The sequence below is a fragment of the Acinonyx jubatus genome, chromosome D1 (genome assembly GCF_027475565.1).
Source record: "Acinonyx jubatus isolate Ajub_Pintada_27869175 chromosome D1, VMU_Ajub_asm_v1.0, whole genome shotgun sequence".
Classification (NCBI taxonomy): Eukaryota; Metazoa; Chordata; class Mammalia; order Carnivora; family Felidae; genus Acinonyx; species Acinonyx jubatus.
This window is the reverse complement of record NC_069390.1, coordinates 48,853,994-48,880,805: the sequence shown is the minus strand read 5'-3', so window position 1 is coordinate 48,880,805 and position 26,812 is coordinate 48,853,994. Positions and strand designations below refer to the sequence as shown.

Sequence of the window (26,812 nt, the reverse complement as noted above, 5' to 3'; positions counted from 1 at the left end):
TACATTCATAAAGAGAACTTTCGGAATTCTGGGAGGGGGGATATTGGATGACTGATGCTGCTTGAGTCACATCAGTTCCTTACTGGAAGTCCTCAGTAAGGATTTACCAGGCCTCTGATACCTGCATCCACATCACCTAAAATTCCTGCTTGGGTACCTTTGTGGCTGCTGAAAGCTCCCTTCCTCAAGCCAGGTCACCTGGATCTAACATTGGTATTCTGGACACACATTCTTGCTTTGTCGCCATTACCATCCTGCTATATCATCCAGTTTTATATGTTGGACAGATATCATGCACATGCAGCTGCATTGGCAGTGTGTGAAATGACCAGTTTGTGGTCACACAGTGAGTTACCCACAAGGCTGCGGAGGGCTGAGCACAGCTGGCCAGGGTTTACCACAAGCTCACACTCTTTAACTGCCACACTGTCTTGATGTTACACATTGCTGGGCTCTGTCCTCCCTGGGGCATTAGTTTCATTTCCTGCTCAGCAGCTATTAATTTTTCTTTAATCACAAAGTGTGTATAATAAGGCAAAGCCAGGGGCACCTGGGTGGCTCAGTTGGTTTAGTATCTGACTTCCGCTCAGGTCATGATCTCCTGGTTCGTGGGTTCAAGCCCCACATTGGGCTCTGTGCTGACAGCTCAGAGCCTGGAGCCTGCTTCTGCTTCTGTGTGTCTTTCTCTCTCTGCCCCTCCCCTGCTCATGCTCTGCCTCTCTCTCTCTCTCTCTCTCTCTCTCTCTCTCATAAATACTTTTTTAATTAAAAAAAAAAAATAAGGCAAAGCCAGCACCAAAGCCCATTTGAGGTAGGTTTGTATTTCTGCTTTTTGCATTGTGTAGGGAAAAGACAGAAAATTCCAAACTGTGCCTCAAAGTTATCCTTCAGTCCTAGTGTAGACTATAGGATCAGAGGACAGTCCAAGGTCAGGGGTATGGTAGCTCCTGGAACTACATGTGCTAAAAGATTTCACAAGATTACAATATGGGGATTCTCCCCCCTCATTCTTTCAACTCCTTTTCCCTGCTGTCTCAGCAGTATATATCCAACCTAGCATGGTGCCTAGACCATTAACAATGAATGAATGAATGAATGAATGAGGTGTGTGTGTGTGTGTGTGTGTGTGTGTTTGGACATGATTCAGAGCACTGTTGACAGTTTGAAAAGACCCAACTCAATGACTTCCCACCTGGTCATTAGTCATTAGGCCAGGCAGAGATAAGGAAAAGATCTAAACAGATACATTCTGAGGGCTGTATTAAACAACATGCAATCAGTCACAGCCCTGGTCCACAACATCTCACTGGTAACATTTTGCCTTGAATTGTGGCCATTTAAACTCCAAAGCAGGGGAGTGAATGAGACACTGATCTATTCCATTTTACAACCACTAGGTGGTGCCTGCTCTAGAAATTACAAAATGGCTTGTTCACAACTTGGAGCTCTGGTCAGCCTGGCATGAGATGAAATGTCAAGTGCTTGCTGGGTGCGTAGGGGAACTTGCCAGGGCCAGCACTGCCATGGTAGGCTTCAGGAGCAAGTGCCCTGGGAGAAGCTTGGATTCATGACTCCAACGATGAGCTCACCCTATCTAAAATAGCAACTCCCTCTCACCACCTATTCATCCTCTACCATTTTACCCTTCTTTATTTCCTTTAAACAGTTACCACACTTGACTTTGCTATTTATATTTATTTATTTTCTGTCTCTCTCCATTAGAATCTAAACACAAAAGCAATGACTTTATTTTGCTCACTACAGCACACCAGCTCCTACAGTACTTAGTAAATGTGCAAGAAATATGTTGGATAAATGAATAAATGAGTGAACACATAACAAATAATTATTAGTAACTCATATCTGTAGTAGCATTCCCCTAATGAGATACTCTGAAAACCAAATAATGCTAAGTTACTGTCATTATTTGCAGTAGGTGAATTTGTGACCTTTTATTCAGCTTTTAAAGCAGCCTCCCTGAGAATTAGAGTGGTTTCACTTTCTAAATCTATAATTCTATTTTGATCCTACTGTGTTCTCTGGAAAGTGATCCCCACTGAGTAGTTAGGTCTTTGTGACTGTCTATCACAGGAACAGCCTTGCTGGGCCATCAGGTCCTTGAGGATGGTCTCCTGCAGGCCAATCAGGACTACCTGAAGGGAGAAGGAAGCAGGGAACCACACATACTCAGGAAACGCAAGCTGGGTTCACAGTCCCCTGGAGTAGAAGATGCCACAGAAAGGAAGCCTCACCAAGGCTTCTCACTTCCTATGGATGGGCCCCTAGTGGCCACACGTAGGGCCTGGATTCCGAGGATGGCTTGCCAAGCAAGGAGGCCATACATAACAAACCTCCCTGAACTTGGTGAGGAAATTGCTTTACTCCTCATCTAATCCATTTGCCTCCCAAATACTGGCTAAGAGTGATATAGGCTTGGGTAAGGCTCTCAGGACTCACCCTGCTGTGTGAAAGGAAGCAGAGATGCTGACAGCCCTAGGAGGAGGCATCCCTTCTGGACTGAAGAGAGGATAGAGTCTGGGCTTGGTGTGGGTGCACTTTCCCAGCACACGGGCCCACCCACTAAAGCAGCCTGCAGCAACAGCCCTGATGCTCTCCCCACAAAGATCTGCCTGAGGGCAAGTGAGTCCTTGCTTTGTGCTGTGCAGCCACAATCCCAGATTACCACATGACAATTTTAAAATCACCTGCAAGCCTAAATCCAGTGAATGCCTACAGACAACACATTTAACAGCTCAGAGAATGATTCAGAGGAAGCAATTTTCCACAGTGAAGATAATCATCTGGTAGTGTGAAAAGGCAAACACTCTTTTATTAGCACTGGAAACTCAAGGGAAACGTTGCTAAATCCACAAATGCAGCACTTAAGTAAATGGTTCAAGAACAATATCCACAGCTGGAAGGAAGGTCTTGTACAGATTTCACTTCCACTCAGTGTCCTCCCACAGAAAGAGCTCTCTTGGAGGGCAGGGGAAACAGCTCTGACCTCTTCCTGTTTACTTAACAAGCAGTTCCTCCAAGTCTTGGTCCTGTGCCCACACAGGGAATCCCAGAATTCGGAGCTCCCTGGTCCTTATGTACATACTTTTCCCAGGTGACCTCTACCTCATGTCTCATGTCTTTATTCTGTGATGTTAAAATTCATATTCCAGCACTGACCTCTCCTGGGGCTTCACAGGATCAATTGCCTACCTGAACTCTTGAGTGTGGATTCCTAAACAGGTACCTTATACTTGAAATGGCCCAAACTGAGCTCTCCTTTTCCAGTATCTTATTATTGCATAAGAAATCACCCCAAAACCTAGTGACGGAAAAAACAATAACCATTGATTTTGCTCATGAGTCTGCAATTTTGGTATGGCTTGATGGGAACTGCTCTGTGAAGTACTAGCTAGGGCGGCTGGACATGGGGCTGGAGAATTCACTCCCACATGGCTCACTCACATAGTTTTACTTGCTGTCACCTGGGAGCTCAGCTGGACTATGGGGTGGGGGGCCGTGGTTCCTCTCTGCATGGCTGCTCCACAGGCTGTGGTGACTGAGTTCTCAGTGGGAGCAAAAGAAGTGGAAATTGCCAGTGTCTGAAGTCCTGGGCCCGGGAACTGGTAAAATGTTATTTCTGCCACACTAAACTGGGGAAGCAGTCACAGAGCTCCAAGTTAAGGGGAGGGTCAAAAGACCACCAACTTTCCATGGAAGAAGCATCAAAGAAGTTGTGGACATGTTTTAAAACGGTCACATGTCCCAGACTCTCTCTTCCTGTGGTCTCCTCCAGCTACCAGTTGCTCAGGCAAGTAGGAGGCCTCTTCGGTTGCTGCCTTTCCCTTCCTCTCCATCCAATTCTCATGCGAATTCTTGACTCTGCCCCAAAACATGCCCAGAAACTATTCTCACATCTCCACTTCTACAACCTTAACCCAGACAAACTCATCTCCTACCTGGATGACTGCCTGGTTGGTTGCAATAGTTTGTTAATGGCTCTCTGCCTCCATGCCTTTTTCTGAAATCTATTCATATAGTAACCAGAACGATCTTTTACAAACATAAATCAGGTCATCCCACTCCTCTGCTTAAACCCCTCTAAAAGCTTCACAACATATTCAGAATTAAACCCGAACCCCTCATTCTGGATTCCAAAGCTTGATGTGCTCTGGCTCCTGTCCAGTCCCCTGGCCTCACTTCATCCCATTTGCTTCCTCACTGGACTGTGACCCCCACACACACTGGCTTCTGCCTGCCAGCCTTTGCACTTGGTTTCCCTCTCTCTGGAGTACTCTTTGCCCTGACTGTTCCTGTCCCAAGACTGGTTCCTTCTGGCTATTTTCAGTTTGAAGTGTCATTTCCCCAGAAAGGACATCCATAATCCATAATTCTAAAGTAGTGACACAGTCATGTGTCACATTAACCTACAACATAACACTTAATGCTAGCTGATACTTTTTTGTGGTGATTTGTTTAGTCATTGACTATCTCCTCCCTCTAAAATGTAAGTCCCATGAGGGCAAGGACCCTGTCTGCCTTGGGACTGGGCATCCCTAGGGCCTAGAACAGTACCTGGCACAGAGCAGAGGTTCAATAAATATTGATTGATTTAGTAGGTAGCAACAGTAGCCCCAGGCAGCCAGCCCACCACAACATCTCTCAGGGTGGTTGACGGGGATAGAGAGGAAGCTTAGGGAGGACCTCAGTTGCTCATGCTTATACCAGGAGCATAGCTCTCGTGTGGGGTCTCAGCCCACAGTGCATTTCCATCCCTAGTCTTCCTGTGACCTCAGCAATACAGCATCACACAGTCATGAACATAGAGTTACTAACGTGCTTAGGACAGGATGGCACAGTTCAGCTCACCCCTCCTCCACATGGATCGGGTCACTGACTCAGGTTATATTACATTTGAATTTTCATCTTATGATGAGACTCAGAAATGTAGGCGAAGTCCTTGTATGACAAACTCCAAGTGCTTATTTTGATGATGATTGTAAAAAATGAAAATATTCACATTTTTGAAAAGCAATTTGGAAATGGGTATTTAGGACCCATGCAAATAAAGAAGAAAATTTGGATTAGGGTATTTTTTTTTAATCAATGTTGTACGTAGGTTAAAAAAACAACAACTGAGGTGAAAAGAGAGCTTCCCAATAGGCTCTGTTTTCTTTAAAATTATTTGCTAACCATTTTTTCGTACTTTGGTGTACAGAGTTAGTTTGTTACTGAAGTAACAAAACACTATAGGTGTGTGTAGTTCAGCCCATTCATTAGGGAAATGGCAGCTTGTTTGATAGGATTCTTTTTTTCTTCACTGTAATGAGATTTTTGCCTATGGATTTAAATTTTTACAAATTAAGTAATGTTGAAAATTCAAGATTCTGCAGAAGAAAATGATTGTGAGTCCCCACTGTGCCAACCAAAGGTGATTCTGCAGTACCTGGAGACGGGGATTTGTGCAGCTGCTCCTGGTGGTGGTGTGGTGACTAAGAGAACGAGCCCACCCTTAGTGGTGCCGCTCACGTCCTCAGAGCTGCGGCAGTGCCTGACCTTGAAGAGTGGGCAAGGAAGGCAAACATAACCGTCTGGCTGCACAGTGGCCCACGTGGCCCTCAGACACCTGTGGAGGCAAGCCCACTGAGAAGTAGCACCCTTGGCAGTAGTGACTCAGGATCTGTGAAATCTCCTTTTCATAACAGTGGGTGATTCTCATCCGCCAAGGAGATCACATCCGGCCTGAACTCTCCAGGCCTTGATGCAGGGCCCAGTGGAGCATCTGAAGGCACAGCTGAAGGTGCTAAAACCAGCACTGTGCATTCGCTGCAGAGTGGAAGCTGGCAACTAGGAAGGCCATCGTCCATAGATCCACATTATTACATCTGTGGAAGTGCTTAGTTTTTATCTTTTTATTTCTAATTCTTTCTGCTTTAAGTATTCTTAAATGATCACTGCTCAGAACCCAGGGTCCTGGGATCAAGCTCTGGTCACACAGGCTGGAGAAGGCTATGGGGAAACAGAATCCTTCTTGGTCTCAGGTGGGTGCATGATGCCTGAAGGGCTCTCCCACCCTCCCTTCCTTCTTTCCTACTCTGCCTGGTCACAGCATAGGTGCAGAGGGCTCCCTTAGGGAGGACTGTAAGGAGGAAGCTGAAGTTTCAGATAAGGCAGCCCCTTCTGTGGACTCCTTTCCACCATGGCCCCCTTGAGGAGGAGTGAGAACCAGGAAGGACAGGTGAGTCTCACCTGAGCTGACTAACGTCCAGCTCAGCCAGCCCTTGATGTCCCCAAGACATCCACCCACCACAGTGAAAGATGGTGGGACTCACTGCCATTCATAGCCCATGTCCACAATGCTGGGAAAGAAAAACCAAGTTCAATTTACCAAAATATCTGTATTATCTATAAAAATTGAACTCTAATGAGTCACTGCTACTGGAGGCAGCGATATCCGACTATGTTGGCTGCATAGGCAGATGGCTACATCCCAGCAGCCCACAGGCAGATCATGGCACTGAGTGGCACGTGGCCCGGCTCATTTGTAAGGCCTCAAGAACCTGGACACTTTGGAACGTAGCAATCGGATGAAAGATCTTGGGAACATCTCTCGGGATTCCTGGGCTGTGTACTTGAAATAGTTCTGGGGGTGGGCCAGGACATCAAACAGAGCTTTGATCAGCTTCTTATCCTAAAAAGAACACAAGTTTTGTTACTGGGCCAAAATACTTAAACATTCCAACATTTTGCCAATGGAACTATAATGTCCCAGTGTTGGACAGTAGGTTGCTGAGCTGAGAAACACTTAGTGAAAATTGTTTCCTCTGATTTTTATCTCTTTTCCAGTATTTATTTTCCCAAAGTATCTACAAAAAACATGGGTTACTTTTATAAAGGAAAGGGTAATAAATAAAAAATGGTTTTCTTTTTCTAAACCAGATGAGATGCAACACTGGAATCTGGGGAATATTTACAGGGTTAGTGAGATGGCAAGTGTCTGATAAGTACTTATAAGCATCTAAAATTTGGTGGACTTTAGGCTTGAAGGATAAACAAGGAGTCAATGATATTCAGTTATTTGGAGAGTGAACATGGAACCATGATTTGCCACTGGCCTGGATTTAGAGTAAGCAAGTTTCCCACTGTTCCTCCATGCATTTCCAAATTAAAAAAAAAAAAAAAAATACAGTTTCACTTGACAACATTGAAGAAAGCCATCTGAATATTTTTTTTAATTAAGTCTGGTGAAGATATAAAACTGACCTCAGCCCAGAGCAGGCTTGGTGTCTGAAAGGTGGCAACATGGAGCAAAAGGAAAACCTTCCTCCAGTGGTGCCTGGGAGCTCCATGGGTGACTGCAGCATCCACCTTCACTACGTACTCACCTTAAGTATTTCCTGATGGTTCTCAGATGCATAGAGCCTGCCATCTCGAACTATATCTTCAATGAGCTCCTGGTAGTCCTCTGTTGGAATAAAGGACATGATTGACATTCATGGGATTTAGTTATTTCCAAACTCACTCTTTCTTTCATTTTTAAATAAGGTTCTGAGAAATGCCTCTTCTGCAGCTGCTATCAGAATAGTGACTGCTGTGATACTGAGAAGGTGATCAGAAGAGAACTTCCACAGACTCCCACATCCTCTCACCTACCAGCCTCTGCACCCACCTCTTCTGTTCCATCTTCCCTTGGATGAACCCTCTGTGCATCCAGTCAACACCCTTCCTCCACTTTTTCCACTGGCTCCATCTTCTCTCACCAAGTCAAGGGCATTGTTCCAGTACTTCTGCCCTTTCTTTCCTACATGATGACATTTTCTCTCTCTATTGGGCCTTCCCCATCAGCATGTAAACATGTTATTATGTCTCCAATCCCAAAAAAGTCCCCCCTTGACCTCATTTCTCCCTCAGCTTCCATCCTACATTTCTGCCCTCTTTGTTGCAAAACTACTCAAAAGAATTGTCAACTCAGTCTGAGTTGACAACTGAGTTGTCAACTCAGTCAACTCAGTCGACTCAGTCTCCAGTCACCCCTCCTCCTCGATCCACTTCTTCACTCAGCTTCTGGGATACCATGCTTTCAGATTTTCCTCCTACCTCACTGGTCACTTTGCCTGAAGTTCCTTTGCTATTCTTCCTCCTCTCCCTGACCTCTTACTATGGGAGGGTCGCAGGGCTCAGAGCTTGGTTCTCATCTCTTCCGTCTATACTTGCTCTCTGGTGAGTTCACCAGCTTCAGGGCTTTTCTTTTCTTCTCTACTTTTCTCCCTTCTGTCCTCCCTTTTTTCTCTCTGCCCTTGTATTATGTAAAACAATCAAGCTTCTTAGTACCAAGCAAGACTCTTCTTTCCTTTTTTCCTCTTTTTTTTTTTTTTTTTTTTTTTTGGAGGGGATGGGGAGAATTTTATTGGTTAAAGAGGGAAGAAAAGCTATGTTCATTTTCTTATTAGTTAATTTTTGGTGCTGATGTACATAGTAAATGCAATGCACACAACGTAAGCTGCCTCCAAATCTAAATCCCCACCTTTCAAAGTCTAGCCTACTTCCTAGTCATAATTCAAACCAAGCACATGCAAAACACAATCTTTTCCAAATTCCAGGCTGTAAAGAATGCCTCTTTGTATGCATATCATGTACAAATAAAACCAAACAAATCATAAGAACATCACTGGAACTATGTGGAAAGAGTGCTTGAAAAAGTTTCTCCTAGTCAAGTGGTGATTAATGAAAATTTATTAACTATTAACTATCGTATGGTCCTCATGATTACTAATTTAATATAGGTTCAACCTCACTGGTGCTCTATTCATGTGGTATCTTCCTTCTTATTCTTCTACTTCAGTGAATATCAAATATGAGTAAGAGTACATGTTTATCTTGAATTCCTTTGTTGCAGAGTCTCTTGCTCAGAGAACTAGCTCCTCTTGATGATGGGTGTTCACCACTAGGAGGACCAGTTGCTGTGCCATGTCCTAGTGTAAGAGAGAACTGAAGCACTGTTTGCCACCACACCAAATGCTCCCAGACTGCTGTCTTTTTTAAATGTTTACTTATTTATTTTGAGAGAGAGAGCGTACAAGCTGGGGAGGGGCAGAGACAGAGGGAGACAGAGGATCCAAAGCAGGCTCTGCACTGTCAGCACAGAGCCTGATGCAGGGCCCGAACTCATGAACCATGAGATCATTACCTGAGCCACCCAGGCACCCCAGACTGCTGTCTTTTAAAAGCATTCCCTCCACTATCAAGAACTACCGTGTTTTATCCCTTGCTACAACTGTCATAAGAAAAGCAGTCAAGAGTCATAGGTAAGAACTCAGGCCCTGGAGTCCCAAAGATCTCTGCCACTTTGTCCTCCTGACCTCAGGCCAGTTAGCCTAAGTTAATCTCTAAGCCTGACTGGTCTTGTCCGTAGAATCAGGAAAGAATCGTGTCTATGGCAATTATGAGGGCTATGCGGTGTCAAAGGCACTCAGCACATGCCTGGTACTCAGTACACATACTCAGCGCAAGTTAGCCGGGACTACAGTTCTCCCCATCCTCCAGTGGTCAGTAAGCCACTCTGCAGCAGCCTCACTTGCCCCTTCTAAATGTGATTTCTATTCTTCCGGGCTTGGAAACCAGGTATCAAGCTTGTCTGAAATATATGTTCCAAAAAAAAAAAAGATGAAATAAGCTCTGAGTAAAGACCTAAAAGGCTTCTATATTACTAACAGCAATTTTCAACTAGTATCTGCTGTGACATGTGTAAGACACACTCTCATGGGCCTCAGCAGCTTTATGTGTAATTTCCCTGGTTCAAGCTACAACTCTTTGAGAAAATGAAAAAAAAAAAAAAAAAGGTGTTTTCATGTATTACAAAGGTAGAGTTGAGAACAGCCAAGCAAAAAGATGTGAGCTTTAGTGATATTTATTCTGGAGTCTCCGTGTCTTTTTTGGTTCTTTCACTGATTCCAGATTGGGGGCAGGGGGGCTGTTGGTTGTTTGCTTTCAGGTAGATGAGGTGTTCTGTCTCTCTCAGCAGAGCCACATGGGAGGCATTTATGTCCACCTAGGGCTCTGATCCTAAGAGCCCTTATCAGGAGGGATTTGGCATGGTTTCAGGCACAGAGTTGATAATCCTGGATTTGGAACATGTTATAAATGTGAAATGCTTTTATAAAATCCATAGAATACTATCTGTCCAAAACATCTACTGTCAACACTTGTATAAAAACCTTCAATGGCTCATGGCTCCCTGTAAGATTAGGTCCACCCTTCTGAGTTTAGCACTCCAGGCCCTTCACCACCCAACTTCACACGCTTCTAATCTTATCTCTCACTGCTAAGCCCCATGCACCCTACCAACTGACCAAATCAGGCCATTAATCAGTCCCCATACATGCCAGGTACTCTATCCTTTGGCCTAGATCATTCTCTCTAACTAATGTTCTTCCCATTATTAAAAAAAACACAAAACAAAACAAAACACACACACACACAACTCATATGTTCTTTCAAGACCCAAATCTCTTGAGATTTTGCTGTATTCTTTCCAGTGCATTTTGTATTTTAAGTAAATGTTTATAAACCAAGTCCCAGACCCAGGTAGGCCCCCAGAGCTCACACGGGGCACCCCTTCACCTAACAAGAAGCAAATGAAACCAGAGAACTCATCTGATTTGCCCAAAATTACACAGCAAATTAGTAGCAGAGACAGGACCAGAACTTGGGTCTTTCTCCCCTGCTCCTCAGGATTCCATGTAATGAAAGTCACAGTCATAATTAGCTAGTATTTACTGAGCATTTACTATGTGCCTGGCACTGCACCAAGTCCTTTGTGGATTATTGCATTTAACTGCCATGTTAGATCTAATGATTATCGTCATTTACACATTAAGAACATGAGACTTAGAGATGGTAAGTAACATACACGAAGTCACTGAAGAGATTAGGTCGAGGCTGGCCCATGTGCTTCCCCACCAAGCCATGCTCACTTTTACTTATTTTCTAAAACATCTTTTCATCCCTGTAGTCAGTGTCCCCAAATGCTTGTTTAAAATTTGACACATGTGAGTCAGCAGTGTCCTTTCTCCTTATTCCACCTGCCTTTCTGAGCACGTGTGCTTGTCAGCAATCTACCAGCTGGCCCAGAAGTTGGTTCTCCCGAAAGCAGAGAAGCTCCTTGCTTCTGTGAAGCAGCCCAAGCTTCACAGCGCTTACCGTCGTATGTCACATATGGGACCTGGAACCCTCTGGCACTGTTCCCTTCATTGGACTTAAACTGAATCCACAGCTTCTTTGACCTGGAGGTGAAGGCGATGGGGCGTTCATAGGTCTGACAGGTTTCGTATGTTGTCACAGAATTGGATGAAGCTGCCAAGGGAAGTTAGAGAGGGCAAGGTTCAGGACTCATCCTGAGCAGCAGACAATGAACACTCATTGTTTCAAAGGAAAACACCGTAAAACAAGTTATGCTCCAGAGCTCTTTGGGCTCAGCTCATAGGAGCCAAAGTCCTGGGAATTGAGTGGACTCCACTGGTGATTGCAAGCCCCCAGGGAAGGCTAACTGAAATGCCCATGGCTAGGCAAACAGCAGCAGCCCAGGCTGCGGTGCTCACTGCAGGGGCTAAGGAGAGGCCGTCTAATTCCAGAGCTACCTGCTGTCATCCAGCAATAACCACCCCCAATCCCCGCATGCTCCCAAAGACTAGGTGGTGCACTATGCACTTTATGGACTTTATCTCACTTAATCCTCTGAAAGCCATAGGAAGTCAGTGCCACTGTTAACTCATTTACAGAGTTTAAGCATTTGCCCAGGGTCACAGAGCCAGTATGTGGATAGCTCAGAATTCAAACCCACACCTGACTTCAGACACTGTAACCACTAATAAGAGTGGCAAACACAATGGCTCCATGTGTCATTATTATTCTAAGTGCTTTATGTACATGAAGTCATTTATTCCTCATGATAACCCTATGAGGTAGCAACTATTATCATCCCCATTTTAGCAGATGAGAAAAAGGAGTTGCAGAAAGAATCAGAATGTATGTCCAAGATCACGGAACTAACAAAAGGTGAAGCTGGGTTCAGGTCTAGGCAGTCTGGCTGCTGAGCTCACTCACTACACTGCCTTGAAGTTGTGTTGCTGGCAGTGTCCCTTAATGGGCACTGGGTCATGCGTCAGGATAGGAGGAGGGTCCCTCCTGGCTGGACTATGACTTTAGCCTCGGTCAGTCCCAAAGCCACGAGTGGCTTCCCACAGTGAGACAACGGTCTGGGGCCTGGCTTCCATGAGCTTCATTGGCTCTGTGTGATGTTGTGGAAGAGGGTACCCGGCGAGCCCGGGGGGGGGAGACTGACCTGCAGAATCACTACCTCTGGGATTCAGCAAGAGGCCTCAAGTTGGGTTTGTCTAAATTTTGTTTCTTGGCAAACACTATAAACTCATGTCCCATCTCTGTTCTAATACAGAGGTGACACTCTAGCCTTGCTGCTCACATTTAAAGCTGGGGAGCATGCCAGCAGGCTTCCACGCTAGCCTTAGAGGGGAGGGGAGAGAGGGGACGCACAGGTTTTCCGCATCACCAGGTAGTCTCCACAGTCATCTTCTATGGGCAGGAAGATCTCAGGGACCACAATCAAGATTCGGCGCTTGGGCGGCGGGTTGATGGTCCATGTACACTCCGTGTTGGCTGGGTAATTGCCTGGGTAGTTTGGGGATTCAATGTATCCGGTGAAATCTCCCAGCTCCCCTCCACATCTTCTGTCTGGAAGAGGAAATGCCATGAGTTATGAAGGCACAGCATTTTCATCATTCTGTCATGGCCACCAGCAGCTCAACTGAGGAGAACCACTGCATCCTCTTGCCATTGAGGAATGGCACCATCCCAGGAATTAATGTGTTCTGTAATGCCTACGGTCGCCCGTGGGAGCCTAACTACACTAACTCCCCACACAGAGCTCACCCCACTGAGTTCCCCTCTGAGTTACCATTTTCTCTTTAACTTGAAGGTGCTCAAGATCAGAGGAAGGCACTCATGAAACAAAGGATGAATTTAGTTTTCAATATTTTGCTTACAAAGTCTAGGTGCCAGGGGAACCCATGACATAGAATTTCTAGGTCTTTAAAAATAGGGAGAACAGAGCTGACTACTAACTAGAGGATATGTGACCCTTTCCTAGAGACCTTGATGAATTTATGATAGCCATATTCTTTCTCTTTTCCTTCTGTTCAAGACCACATTTTACTTTTGGTGCAGAAGAAAATTCCAATTAGGTCTCAGTCAATATGGGGCTTGCTGGATACTCACCTCCGGGAGCAAAGATCAGGAGCACTCGCGTGCGCACACACATACACACACACACACACACACACACACACACACACCTCAGCCATTGAATCTCCATTCATCCAATAAATGTTAGCAAAAGCTCTGGGAGTTCAGAAATGAGAAAGACACAGTCCTTGCCCTCAAGGGGCTTATTGTATAAAACTGTCAGGTGCACCTGTGCAGGAGAGGATGTCGAAGGGACTATTTTTTTCCTCTCTAATTGTAACTGGCAATTATTTTTTTTAATGTTTATTTATTTTTGAGAGAGAAAGTGTGAGTGGGGGAGGGGCAGAGAGAGAAGGAGACAGAATATCCTAAAGCAGGTTCCATGCTGTAGGCAGAGAGCCCGATGTGGGACTTGGATCCATGAACCATGAGATCATGACCTGAGCCAAAGTCGGACACTCAACAAACTGAGCCACCCAGGTGCCCTGTAACTGTGAATTATTATTCTCACTAGAAAAAATTTCTTCTTGGAAGGGGGTGGAGTGGGGAGAGCCATGGAGTTGAGAAGGACTCAGCTTCAAGTCTGAAGGACAGCCTGAAGATCCGTGCCATGTGGCTCCTAAGGGCCAATGAAGGGTTGGGGATAGGAGACAAGGAAACAGATTTCATCTGGGTACAGGGAAGAATTTTCTAACACTGTGAACTTCAATCCCAAACTCCTCCAGTATGGGAAGGCCTCCTTGCTCCCTTACACCACTGTGTTAATGACAATGAGTCAGCTGAGATTCACTTCTGACCTTTACTGGAGAATTTTACATAATGGTTAAAAACCAACCAACCAGCTAAATATACAACAAGTCCTTGAATGATCTGCTCCCCATTCCTACAGGACACAAATAAAATTCCTTTGTGTGGCATTCAAGGCTTCCCTTCCTGTTCTGCCTCAGATTCCACTCAGACATTCCATGATCCAGGTCCAGGGGGTCTCTCAAAAAGCCTTTCATTTTTCTGAGTGTGTGTTTCCTTCCAGCTGTGGTCTCAGGTATAAAGCTCTTTCTCCTGCTCTCCCCCCACCCTCTCCATCAAAACCTTCTCATGCCTTCCAGAAGCCTTCCCTCATCTCTCTAGGCAGAGTTAATTGCTCTTTCCTCTTCGATCCTACAGCCTGTGCTGCCTGCAGGGCAAGGGACTTATTCTGCTTGGAGGGCCTCGCATTTGACAGGTCCTCAAACAATGTTTGCTGAACTGAAACTCTGCTTGTGGGAGGAAATTTCAGCGAGCATAGCCTGTCAATGTGCCCAGAGAAGTAGCCAGGATCAACACAAGTAAGTACCTGGGAGCCAAGCCTGGCTCTCCTTCGGTGCTGACCTGCAGTGCGTGAGCTGGGTTAACCGTGTCCTCATGGTTCTCAAGGCACCTGGGACCCCTGCACCAACCCCCCCAGTCCCAGGTGGAACCAGGCACCTCCCTCTTGGTCAAGACTGTGAAAGCCTTAGAGAAACCTACCTTTACATTGAGTTATGTTTGTGGAGCCATCAAAGTCAGTGGTAGTATTTCCTGGGCAAGAAACACAATTATTTTTTCCAAATTCAGGTTGATATGTTCCTGCTGGGCAACGAATACATCGGTGAGTGGTGGTGTTGTAGAAATGTCCAGGTGAACATTGAACTGTGGGGTTGGGGGAGGGTGGAGAAAATGAAAAAAAAATTGTGTTTTCATCAACGGTCACATAAAAGTTTTCACAGTTGGTGAAATAAATGTGTATGCCCAAATGAAGTACTGCTTTCCTACTAATCTGGGGCTAATCAACACTTAATTCCCTAAATAGCCAGCTTGGGTGGGACCTGTGACTCACGACACTGAGCAAAATACACAGGGAACAAAGTATGGGTGTATCTTCAAAGAGTTTACAGTCCATGCAGAGTCAGGCATAAATGAGCACAGCCTGAGTTCTCATGCAAAGCACGCTTGTGAGCTGTGAGGGTGCTTAACTGATGCCAGGTCCTGGGAGAGGTGGCAGTGGGTCTCTGGGGAAGGGCAGGACCTATATGGGAGGGGGGCCAGGGGAGGGGGCTGAGAGGGAGGAAGGCTGGAAAGAAGGAGCCAAGAACCTGTTGCATAAAACCTGTTCACCTCTCCCAGACCAGTCAGCCCTGTCTGAAGGGGGCCAGGTGGCTAGGGGAGACCACATCTAGGGAGTTCCCATGCTCCTTGTATATCCTGCAGGAGTGGATGGTGCTGGGACCTGACCTCTCAGCTACTGGGACACCACACAAGGCACCTCTGGGCTGGGCTTGATAGGAGCTTTACCAGACCCCCACGGTTCTCAAAAGGGAAATTCAGCTCTGGAAAAAAGCAAGCTGCCAAGTCCTCACCTCTGGTTTCACAGTCCTGGAAGGAAGTGGCTCCCAGATGTTTGGTAGGGAGGCCTCCTCCACAGGGGAAGCAGGAAGTACGGCCGGCCTCAGGCTGGAATGTGCCCAGGGCACAGAGCTGGCAGGGTGCAAAACCATCTGCAGAATATTCACCGGGTTGGCACAGACCTGGGGAAACCAATGACCCTAAGTGAGCAAGGCCCCCTGGTCAGACCCTTTCCCATCTCTCTGTAGATGAGCTCAGAACTCGGTGAGACCTATTGCCCTATGCTGACCTGAGCTCCCACCTCTGTGAGAGGAGCCCTCTCCTGCCCTGCCACTGACCCTGAGTAGGTGGCATGTGAGTGCCTGATGTTTACACACAGAGCTACAAAGCATTGTGCCAAGATGGAGACCAAGGAGCCAAGTGTTAACTGCTTCCAAAGTTGGGGTGAGGCCTGCATTTGCTTAAGGCTTAGGACTACACAGTGCCCAGATAGCCCCTGCAATGCAGGAGCCCCCAGAGAGGGTTCTCTGCTCTGGAATCAATCCGGTAATCTGTCCCAGAAGTACACTCTTACCCAGCTGCTACATCCTAGTGATATAAAGACTCTCTGGCCATGAAAGAAAGAGTCTCCCTGTTTTATCAATTATATACACTAAGTTACATCTTACACTAGAGTGTGCCCTGGACTCCCCCTACTAAATCCAACCAATCGAATCCACATTGATAGAGGGACCCAGTTGGTCTTTAAGCACCAGAGGGACTTTAAGCACCTTACTTTATTATTTTTTAAGTTTATGGCAAGAAGCACAGCCATAAACCAAAGGATTTCTAAAAGCACATGTTCTTTAGGAATTAGCTTGTCATTGCCAAGGTATTATGAAAATCTGTTGACTCTTGTACTGCTGATCTCTCCCTTATTAATTTTCACAGTCTTCTTTCTACCTATAAGTTCTAGATATAATGACATTTAATGAACACACACCCAGGGGAAGAGTCTGGAATCTGTCAGACCTATGTTCTGATGCCAGATCCTCCACTCTTTGGCTGTGTGACCTTCAGTGAATTACCTGACCCTCATAAAGTTGTTGTAGTGATACAACAAGCAGAGGACTAATTCATGTAATATACTTTGCCTATGCCTGGCATAGGTAAGTACTCAATAAATGTTAGCAATTATTATTATTATAATTACTACTAACATTATTATTATAAATATATCTTAATAAGGTCACATACAAGTATAAATAGATGCTCCAAAGTGCTTCCTTATCAACCCACAGTTGTCCTAGGATTTCATAACAGGCCAAAGATATGGTAGGAGTCACGCAGTTAGTCTGAGGCTCTGATTTTTAAACCCTTTGAAAGATCCCACAGTTGAGTCTGGAGTCATGTAGGTGGGAACTAAAGCTGACTCTGGGAGTCACTGGGAGGAGAGGCAGGGGCCATCTGCTCTCCACCACAGACATCACCTACAAACTGCCGTGTCAGATCACACCTTCTATGTGAGCCCACAGAGCATCAATACAGCTGGCCACTTAATCAAAAATCAAAAATCAAATTATTTTATTAATAAAATAAATAAGAAATAAGCCCACAAAAATCTAAATCAACCTGGCTCTAGAGTTAACATAAGGGACATGAAAAACTCTTCACAGAGTTTTAACAAAGTCACCAAATGGTTACTCCTTAAAAATCAATACGGTATGAATTTGAGACCAAAACTGGACAAACAGTGAGAACCACTTTCTCCACTGTAACACTACACACTGGGAGATCATTCAGGTGTCAAGGTATATTTATTTATAGTGAGTAAAGTGTGCATTAGCAACACTTACACCTTCTTTTCTGACAATGCCTTCTATCAACTTTTCATTTATTTGTCCAAGTGAGCATCACCCCAGCATGTGTTGGGCACCAAGGTAGGCACTTGAGCCAAAGATAAACCCAGTGTGGTCCCTGCCCATAGGAAGCCCATGGTGCAGTATGCATTGTCTGCACTGAAACGTTACTTAACACCTTCCATCTAAGCAATATTGGAGACCGGAGGAATAAGAAGGAGCAGATGGAACCCTTACCTCCACATTCAGATATATTCCAAGCTTCTGGAGTCTTCAGGGCTCCTGGATTTTCCGGTCTTGGGCACGGTTCACATGTGATTTGTCCTTCCTCATTTTGGAAGGTTCCATTTGGACATAAAATGCAGCGTTCTTGTGCTCCATCATAATATGTCCCAGCCCTGCAACTGACTAGCCAAAGTGGGAAATGATCTGGTCAGTGAGGGGACAGAGGCCAAGAAAGGAAGAGTGCTAGAGATAACAGTAAACAGATGGCATTGACCCCACACTCCTTCATACAAACCCCTGAATACAGAATGTGTGCCACCTTTGGGTTTTCTGTGCACACCCCTCTGCCATGATCCCTATGGCCCACTGTTAGAGGTGTTTACAGGTTTTCTCTCCCTAGACCATGAACTCCTTGGAAGCAGGGATCACAGTGGTCTTAATTATCTTTGAGCACAAGCACTTGATGACTTTTCCTATTTCACAGAGCTGTCAGAAGGATTATAAAGTGAAAATCATTCACTGAACATAGGCCCAGCGCTAAAGGAATAGAAACGAGGGTACTATTAATTCTGGCTGATGGCATCCCTGAAGGCTTCCTAGAGGCCACATCTGTGTGCGACATTAAAGGATGAATAGGATCTCCCCAGGAAGAAAAGGGGGCAGGTCATAAAAGGTCATGCTTGACATATAGGAAGAGAGGGAAGAAAGGAAGTTTAGGATAGATTTTAAAAATTCTTGAATGCCAGGCATTTGGATTTTATTCTTCAGGTAGAGGAACCATTGAAACATTCACTCTCTGGTGGCTGTGAGGAGGGTGATCTCAAAAGTCTTACCACTAAGCTCTCCAACATAGCACGCTTCATGTTTGTAATCAAATTAATATATTATAAAGAGGAAACCATGGTAAATGTCTCCTGAAAGACTAAACTACAAGGAAATTAATAAACTATGCTTCTGACTTTATTTCTGGTATTATTAGTTATTAAATATAGATTTATATCTTATTTTAGAATATAAATATAAAATAAATATGCTTAATTGGGTTCTTTAATATCATATTCAAACATCATCATAACCATCAAAATAGCCTTTCTAATGGCTAACATTTACTAAGTACTTAATATCTCCTGTTAACCATGCCCAAATCTTTACGTACATTATCTCATATCCCCCAAAACAACCCTATAGGGGTGCCCGGCTGGCTCAGTCAGTAAAGCATGTGACTTTTGATCTCAGGGTCATGAGTTTAAGCTCCACTTTGGGCATGGAGCCTACTTAAAAACAAGCAAACAAACAAAGAAACAAACAAACACAACCCTTAGGATCTAACAACCCTAAGGAGTTAGGTACTATTTTTAACTACATTTTACAGAAATAGAGACTTAAGGACGTGAAATAATTTGGCCAAGGTCCCACAGATAGTCTGTGAAATACACCTACAGTGAGATTAAGAGTCTTGGATTTAAGGGGAAGAAAGTTCTCTAACAAAAGTGCGGAATCATAATTCAAGCCTTTCCCAAGGATTCTCTATATGGCATTAGGGGACCTTGACTAGAATAAACATATTCTCTCTCTCTCTCTCTCTTTTTTAAATTTATTTATTTATTTTGAGGGGTGATGGTGGAAAGAGAGCACAAGGGAGGAGCAGAGAGAGAAGGAAAGAGAGAGAATCCCAAGCAGCCTCTTTGCGGTCAGCACAGAGCCCAGTTCAGGGCTCGAAACCACACACCATGAGATCATGACCTGAGCTGAAACCAAGACTCAGACATTTAACCAACTGAGCCACCCAGGCCCCCCTCTCTTTTTTAATGTTGACTTATTTTTGTGAGAGACAGAAGGGGAGAGAGAGGGAGAGACAGAGAGTGCACACACAAATGAGCATGAGTGGGAGGAGGTGCAGAGAGAGAGGGAGACAGAGAATCTGAAGCAGACTCCACGCTGTCAGTGCAAAGCCCAGTATGGGGCTTGAACCTATCAACCATGAGATCATGACCTGAGGCGAAGTTGGATGCTCAACCGACTGAGCTACCTAGGCACCTCAACACATTCTCTTTTCTACTGAAGCTGCTAAGATATAGAAAATAAAATGTCACATGATAAAATTAGCTATCATATCTCTTCAATGTCTGTGAGGAGGAATATCTGTTTTCATGCAATTTGCATTTATACTTTTAGGGTTAAACATGGCAAGGCTCTCTATTACCATTAATAAAAATGTCTTTTCATTATTCACTCCAAAATCTAAAAAAGAAAAAAAAACCCAAACGAGGTTTTTTCTAAATCATAATAAGCCAAAATATACCATATTTCAAATATTATTTCTACAATTAAATGTCATCAATCAATAAAGTATACTCTAAATTCAAATTTTTAATACTTTTTTATATTGTTTGGATTGTCTTTGATAACATTCATAGTATCATTTTATTTAATTTTATCATATTTTTTTTAAAGTTGAAAGTGAACCAAGCTCTCTTGCTTTCCTGGCAAATGTTATAATGAGTCTAACGTACAGATATGCGGCCGACAGAGTCTATAATTCCAGACCTAATTCTCGAATAGGAGAACCACTGGATAGAGGCTTCCATAATGACTCTGGTTTCAGTTCATCTCCCATGAAAAGTGGTGCTGGATTATGTACTGGGAATTCCTGACTTCTTATCCTGTGTCCCTCCTGACTGACCTAGGATGGGCCTACAGCAGGCCAGTAAGTGACAGAGTAACTTCTTCATGGCTCTACCAAGTCAACTGTCATGAAGTCTGGCAGAAAGTAAATAAAACCTGGGCTGTCTGTCCGGATTCCCTCCAGCCAAGCCATTTCCATTTCTGTAACATGCATGTGCCTAGAGGGAAAGTACCAGACGGCGGCAATGATTTCAAAGCCCCAAGAATCATAACTTTGAGTCAGATCAGCACAGTCTGTTCCATCATAGTTGCCCTGGAAAACGGATCCCTTCCATGGATGGACAGGAATGGCTCTGGTTCTCACTGGAATGAGTAACTGGATGGGCTCCTGCTGCTCTGGGTTTCCACTCTTCCTTAGAACAATTTAAACCCCCAAAGCCTTTTCAAGATTACATTTTGAGAAGCCTCACAATGTCCCACATCTGTTGCAATTTTCCAACTGAGCAAAGGGCTGAGAAATGGCCCCTTGGGCTGCCCTGCAGAAAAGAGGGCACTGGTTCTTTTTTCTCCCAGTGAAAGGCCTGCTTCACACAAACAAACTCATATTGTCACTCACAGTTTCCATTTTCCTTCCAGAAAGACCTACAGAAATAATTCCTGCCAAGCACCTTCCAAATTAATTTGCTTCTTTCACAAGGGAAAAATGAGCTAAACAGTAAAAAGTGATGCTGAATGTCATGAAGAGATGCCTGAAAACAGCTTTTTGCAAGTGTGCTGAAGATCTGGCCTAAAGAGGCCTCAATCACACGTTCCAGTTGGTTCTCTTTTCTCCTCCAGCAGCCAGCTTGTTTTGCTGCCCCAGACAAAGGAGTCAATTGCCCCCAGAACACTTCACGATCACAGCAAAGCTTTTGTGTGTCTTCAGTGACCATTAAAATCCCATTCTCAAATCCCACACAGCTGTTTTCTCCCCCTATTAAAAAAAAAAAAATACAAGAAAGCTTTTCTGATGCAAAAAGGAGAGACCAGCAGGGACCAGGATTAATGGCGACAAAGAGACCTGAAGGCTCACCCTCTTTTCAACACTATGGCCTTTGAGTATTTCAGGCTATGGACAAACACTATGGTCTCTCTGTGGTGAAGATGGTGACCCTAATAAAAGAGGTCACTCTCTAGCATCTGACTTGTTTTCTTACGAGGCACGCCTTGACTTCTGAAGGAAAGCCACAGGCTGCCCACGCCGGCCGATTCCCAGGGTGTTCTGGAGCTGCTGCTTTGTCACAGCTCAGAGGCTAAGACAATGCTGTGGCCTTGGGATTCTGGTTTGAAGCTCTTTTAAAGGAGCTGTTCAGAATAACAGGAAAGAGCACCCCTTGGGGCTGAGAGGCTGAGCTGTCACACCCATCCAGGTTTCTGGTGTGTGCTCAGGTTTGCTGTTTGAAAACGTTCTTAGAGCTGGGGCAGAGAGATGAGTGCAGCTGACACCTTTCTGGGGGGGCGGGGGGTTCCCCAAGGCATGCTGTGTTCTCTTCCTGCTTAGTTAACTGGGGCTGAGATGTCACTTCCTTCAGAGGGCCTCTTTTGCCCTGGATTTAAATATTTCCCCAAAGATTTGCCCTTTGCCCTCTTTTGTTTTAAGGTTGGTGGCTATCCTTGGGATTTCATCTGTTGTCCCTGTGAAAATTCATTACTTCAGTTAAATGCTTAGCGTTAATGATGTGCTAAGCACTGTTCTAAACAGAACTGGAGATATAGCAGAGAAGACAGATAAGGCCCTGCCCTCAAGGGGCTCTCATTCTAGTGGAGAATAGGGACAATAAGTAAGCAAATAAATAAATATATAGTAGAATGCTACCTACATGTAAGTATGAATGGAGGAAATTGCAACAGGGTAAGAAGGTAGGAGAGTGGTGGAGTGGGGGTTGTATATATGTTGTCTTAAAGAGCATCCAGGCTTTCCTCTCTGAGCAGAGACCAGACTGAAATGAGGGAAATGGCCTTGTGATGGGATTGCCTAATGGAAAAAAAAAAAAAAAGCCAGTGTAGCAGGAACACAGTGAAAGGGTCAGGGTGATAGGAGAGGAATTCTAAAAAGCAAGCAAGGGCCAGATTACATAGGTTCTTGAAGGTCACGGTAAGAAAATTGGACCTTACACAAGGTGTATTGGAGGCTTCGCATAGGGGAGCCACATGATCTGACTTATGTTTTAACAGATCGTATGGCTGCTATGTGGAGAACACACTGAGTCAGGCAAGGGTAGGAAAACGAGTCAGAGCCTGTCACAATAGACTGGGCCCAGGATGATAGTGACTTGGAATAGAGCGGTAATGATGGAGGAAGACAAAACTATGTAGATCCAGGATACAATCTGAAAGCAGATATGATAGGATTTGCTAATGGACTGGATGAGAAGCATGAAAGAATGAGAGAGGTCAAGAAGACTGTGAGGTTTTCAATTTGAGCAATAAGGTAAATAGAAGTGCTATTTGCTGAGATGAGGGAGAAGCAGGTTTTACTTGGGAGGGAGGAGGGAGCAGGATAAAATGTTTTGTGGAGTTTAAGATGTCTGTTGGCCATGCAAGTATTGACATTGAGAAGGCATTGGTTTTATTATTGGTCTCCAAGGTAGCATATTACACCTCGGGGTTTACAAAATGATCCACTGGGTGTGGACAAAGCATTTTCCCATCTATGCCTATTAATTTTTACCTAAAAAAAATAAGAAAGAAAGGTTCACTGGTTTAGTGTAGGGTATAAGATTGGTCCCACAGTCTGTCCACATCTCCATGAGTCAGAGACACATATGAAGTAACAAGGTCTCCAAGAAAAAGGAAAAACAGGCATCCACAGCTCTGAAGGTGGGAAGGTACTGACTGCTTTACTTCTTTTCAAAGTATTGAGAATTACAGTTTGCCTAGTTGAATAGATCTATTGATTTTATTATCCAGTGTCAACCAAGCTAACTGGCACAAAATAGAGAGCAGCTTCATACAATCATACAGAAACCCTGGACTGAGCAGGTATGGGTAAACAGCAGGGAAGAGCCAGGTGGAAATGCCTTTCACTACCAAACTAGTTCTTTGTCAAGCATCAAGAGATGGAAACAGTAATGATTTCATCAGACCTGACAAGAGTTGAGCCAAAACACTAGCAACTCACAAAAAGACTATTTGAAAGATGGCTTTATAACCACTACTGTTAGCAGTGAACCTTTCCAAATTATAAATATGGTACCTTAAGATGCTGGCCAGTTATTTTTAAATTTTGTTTACTTAATCTGTAACTCATTCTTCTATCTTTTATGATAAGCATAATATGTTAGCCAATAGTATAAGCATGTGACTTTTACATAAACATTCATAAATTCAAAAATATTTCACTGTGTGTGTGTGTGTGTGTGTGTGTGTGTGTGTGTGGTAAAGAACATTGAACACACCCTGAGATAAAGAAGTCCATAATTCAAAAGAGAGGTTAGAGCTGGAGAGGGCAGTTTGGCAGTCACCAGCACATGGTGGTATTTAAAGATCTGGCAGCGAATGAGGTCATATAGGAGAGTGTGAAGATACAAGATGGGGGACAGAAGACTGAGCCTTGGGATATCTGATGTTTAGAGATCAAAAATTAGGGGAGAAGCAACATGTAAAATAAAAAGGGAGCAGCCATTGAGGTGGGAGGAGAGCCAGAAGAGTGTAGTGTCTGAAACTCAGGAGAAGAGAGTGCTTCCAGGAGGAGGGAGTGGAAATAAGTACCTGGATGAGAGTTGGCAACTGGACTTGGTAACATAAAAGTGGTTCAAAAAGCGTAATAGTGCTTTTCTTGGGAAAAGCAGTTTCAATAGAGGGGTTGGGAACAAAAACCAGACTGGCTAGAGTTGAGGAGAAAATGGGAGGGGAGGACGCAAAGACAGCAAGTTTAGATAACTCTTTCAAGGCGTTTGGCTCTCTGGGGGTGGGGGGTGGTCAAAGAAATGAGGCAGTATTTGGAGAGAGGCATGAAGTCAAAGGAGGGTTTGTTTGGTTTTTCAGACAAGAGATAGGTTTGTGTGCTGTTGGAAATGATCTAGCAGAGAGGAAGAATTCTGAGATGAGGGGTCACTGGGGACAATAACAGGAGCAATGTTCTTGAGAAGGTGAAAGCAAATGGGCTCCAGAGCCCAACTGGAGAAGCTGACCTTGGCAGGAGCATGGGCTATTCATCCATTTTTACAGGAAGTGGGTCAGAGTATGTGTGAACAGATGCAGGACAGGAGGGCTGGTCTGTACATGATAAGATAAAGTTATTTTCCTAGCTCCCAGAAGCTCATGGACATCGCTGCCTGGAAGTCTTGCTGCAACTCAAATTTAACTTGCTCAAAGGGAATGCTTCTCTTCCCTTCCCTGCCCAGTCCTTCCTATCCCTCTGGCTTTGCTCTTTATAAATGGCATCTCTACTTCCCCAGGCACCAAGACTCCAACCCTTGCAATACTGCACGCAGTTATTATTCCAGACCTATTTCCTCCCTGCCCCATCAGTCAGCTGCAGCATTCTGCGGCTGTGTCCCTTTTGTCCATCTGCTAATCCTCACCTCTGTGGCACTAGGGTCCTTCGATCCTCACCATCTCCTATCTAGAGATGAATAACCTCCCAACTACTTCCCTTGCCTTCTGTTCCTCCCTGCTTCAGCCCTGTCACAGCATAAAGTCATACTAAAGTACTTCTCGGACTGCTTCCCTCCCTGACTCCAAAACCTCCTTGACTTGACTCCCAGCACTCCTCTTAGCATCTTTGATTCAGAACTCAGCCTTTAGTCTCCTTTTCTGAGTTTTCTTTCTTTCTCATGCTCTCTCAAGAGCCTATTTTTTTCTGCTTTTCCTATAAATCTTTTCTGATTATTTCTTCCCCAGTGATCACATTCATCCAGCCATTCAACCAACCCACAAGCTTTTTCTTCGTGCCTCCTTGCACATGCAACAGGGCTGGGTGAGATTAAGGACCTATGGGAATGAAATGAAGGATCAAGGCCAAGTCAGAAACCTCTGAGCTCACACTGACTTTTCCTCTTCTCAATCCCTAACCCAATTTATTACCAAATGTTACTCACATTTCCTGCTAAGTATTTCTAGAATCCATCGCTTCTTTTCTACTCCATCTAGTGCCTTCATGTTCTCAACATCTCTCATGCAAAGCATTCAAAGCCTCCCAAGTTGGGTTTTCTGCCTCTGATCCTGACTCTCAATACAGTAAAAGAAATCTTTCTAAAATACAAATATGACCTGCACATTCCCTGATTACAAGCCCTCTAATGGCACCTTGTCACCTAGATATAAAGTCAAGGCTCCTTAGCAACATATTCAAGGTCTCTCATGACCTGCATGCTTTTCCCACTAGCCTAGCTACCCACCACATCCTACCTTGTGCTCTTGGTTTGGTAATACTGAGGTGTCAACCACCCCCAGGGGCACATCTTGCTCAGTCTCATTCCCCAGCCGGAATACTCCTCCCCATTTACACGTCCTCTGTGCATCCTTTAAAATTCAGTGAAGGCTTCTCTTTGGGGAAGGCTTCTCTAACTCTTCCCTGGGAGGGCTAAGGGTGACTTGAGGGATTGTGTCTTATTTATCCAGGCCTCCTCAGCATCCACTGCAGAGCTGGCCCATTGTGGGTTCTCTATATGAGTGCTATAAGAGTCAGAGAATCACATGACACAGGCTGTACCTGGAAATGAGAGCATTCACACTGAGAGAGGAATACAGGCTCTTGAGACAGATCTGGATTTGAACCCTGGCTCTGCCACTTACTTGCTGAGTGACATTGGCAAAACTCCTTACCTCCCTATGTCTTAGTTTCCTTATCTGTAAAAAAGGCATGATGCAAAAGAGACTTGCAATGAGGACTGAAGGACATAATATATGTAAAGTGCTTAGCAAAGTGCTAAACACATTGTAAGTGCTCAATAAATGTCAACATTTTGCCAAATTCTGTTTTTTAAACTCTTTTAATGAAAAGAATTTCCTACTACTTGTTGGGATGAGCACTGGGTGTTTGTATGTAAGCGATGAACCATGGGAATCTACCCCAAAAACAAAGAGCACACTTTTCACACTGTACGTTAGCCAATTTGACAATAAATTATATTAAAAAAATAAAAAAATAAAAAATAAAAGAATTTCCTACCAAGTCTGTGTGATAAGTATTGGTCTAATATTGGTCCATATTGCTTATATAAGCTTTATAATTTCCATGATTTAAAACAGATAAGAAAATTTCTGCGTGTTCAATTCCAAATAATTTCTCAATTCTGAAATAATTAAGAAGAAAATGTCTGGCTCATTCCTGCCTCAGGCCATTTGCACTTGGTGATCCCTCCTCAGCCAGAACGTCCGTTGCCCCCATCAGAGCTTTACAAGGCCAGCTCCTTCTCATTTAGGTCTTAGATCAAACGTCACCTGCTCTGAAAGCCTTCTTGAACAACTGTGGAGAGTAATCCCTCCTCCCTTCTGTCCTCTGTATTATTATCTTCATAGCATTT

At 44.3% G+C, this 26,812-nt stretch overlaps 1 protein-coding gene across 5 annotated transcripts in view; it reads right to left on the bottom strand.

The window, feature by feature from the left end:
• Nucleotides 1-2,805: 2,805 nt before the first annotated feature.
• SCUBE2 (signal peptide, CUB domain and EGF like domain containing 2) overlaps nucleotides 2,806-26,812 on the bottom strand; it is a 67,576-nt gene continuing 43,569 nt past the window's right edge. For all 5 annotated transcript variants that reach the window (XM_027073186.2, XM_027073189.2, XM_027073188.2 and 2 more), the window contains 7 exons: nucleotides 17,691-17,861; nucleotides 15,630-15,797; nucleotides 14,761-14,922; nucleotides 12,547-12,744; nucleotides 11,197-11,349; nucleotides 7,383-7,462; nucleotides 2,806-6,688 (listed from right to left, as the gene is read on the bottom strand). In XM_027073186.2, the coding sequence (XP_026928987.1) occupies nucleotides 6,536-6,688; nucleotides 7,383-7,462; nucleotides 11,197-11,349; nucleotides 12,547-12,744; nucleotides 14,761-14,922; nucleotides 15,630-15,797; nucleotides 17,691-17,861 (1,085 nt within the window). In that variant the 3' untranslated portion in view covers nucleotides 2,806-6,535. The remainder of the gene's footprint in view (nucleotides 6,689-7,382; nucleotides 7,463-11,196; nucleotides 11,350-12,546; nucleotides 12,745-14,760; nucleotides 14,923-15,629; nucleotides 15,798-17,690; nucleotides 17,862-26,812) is intronic.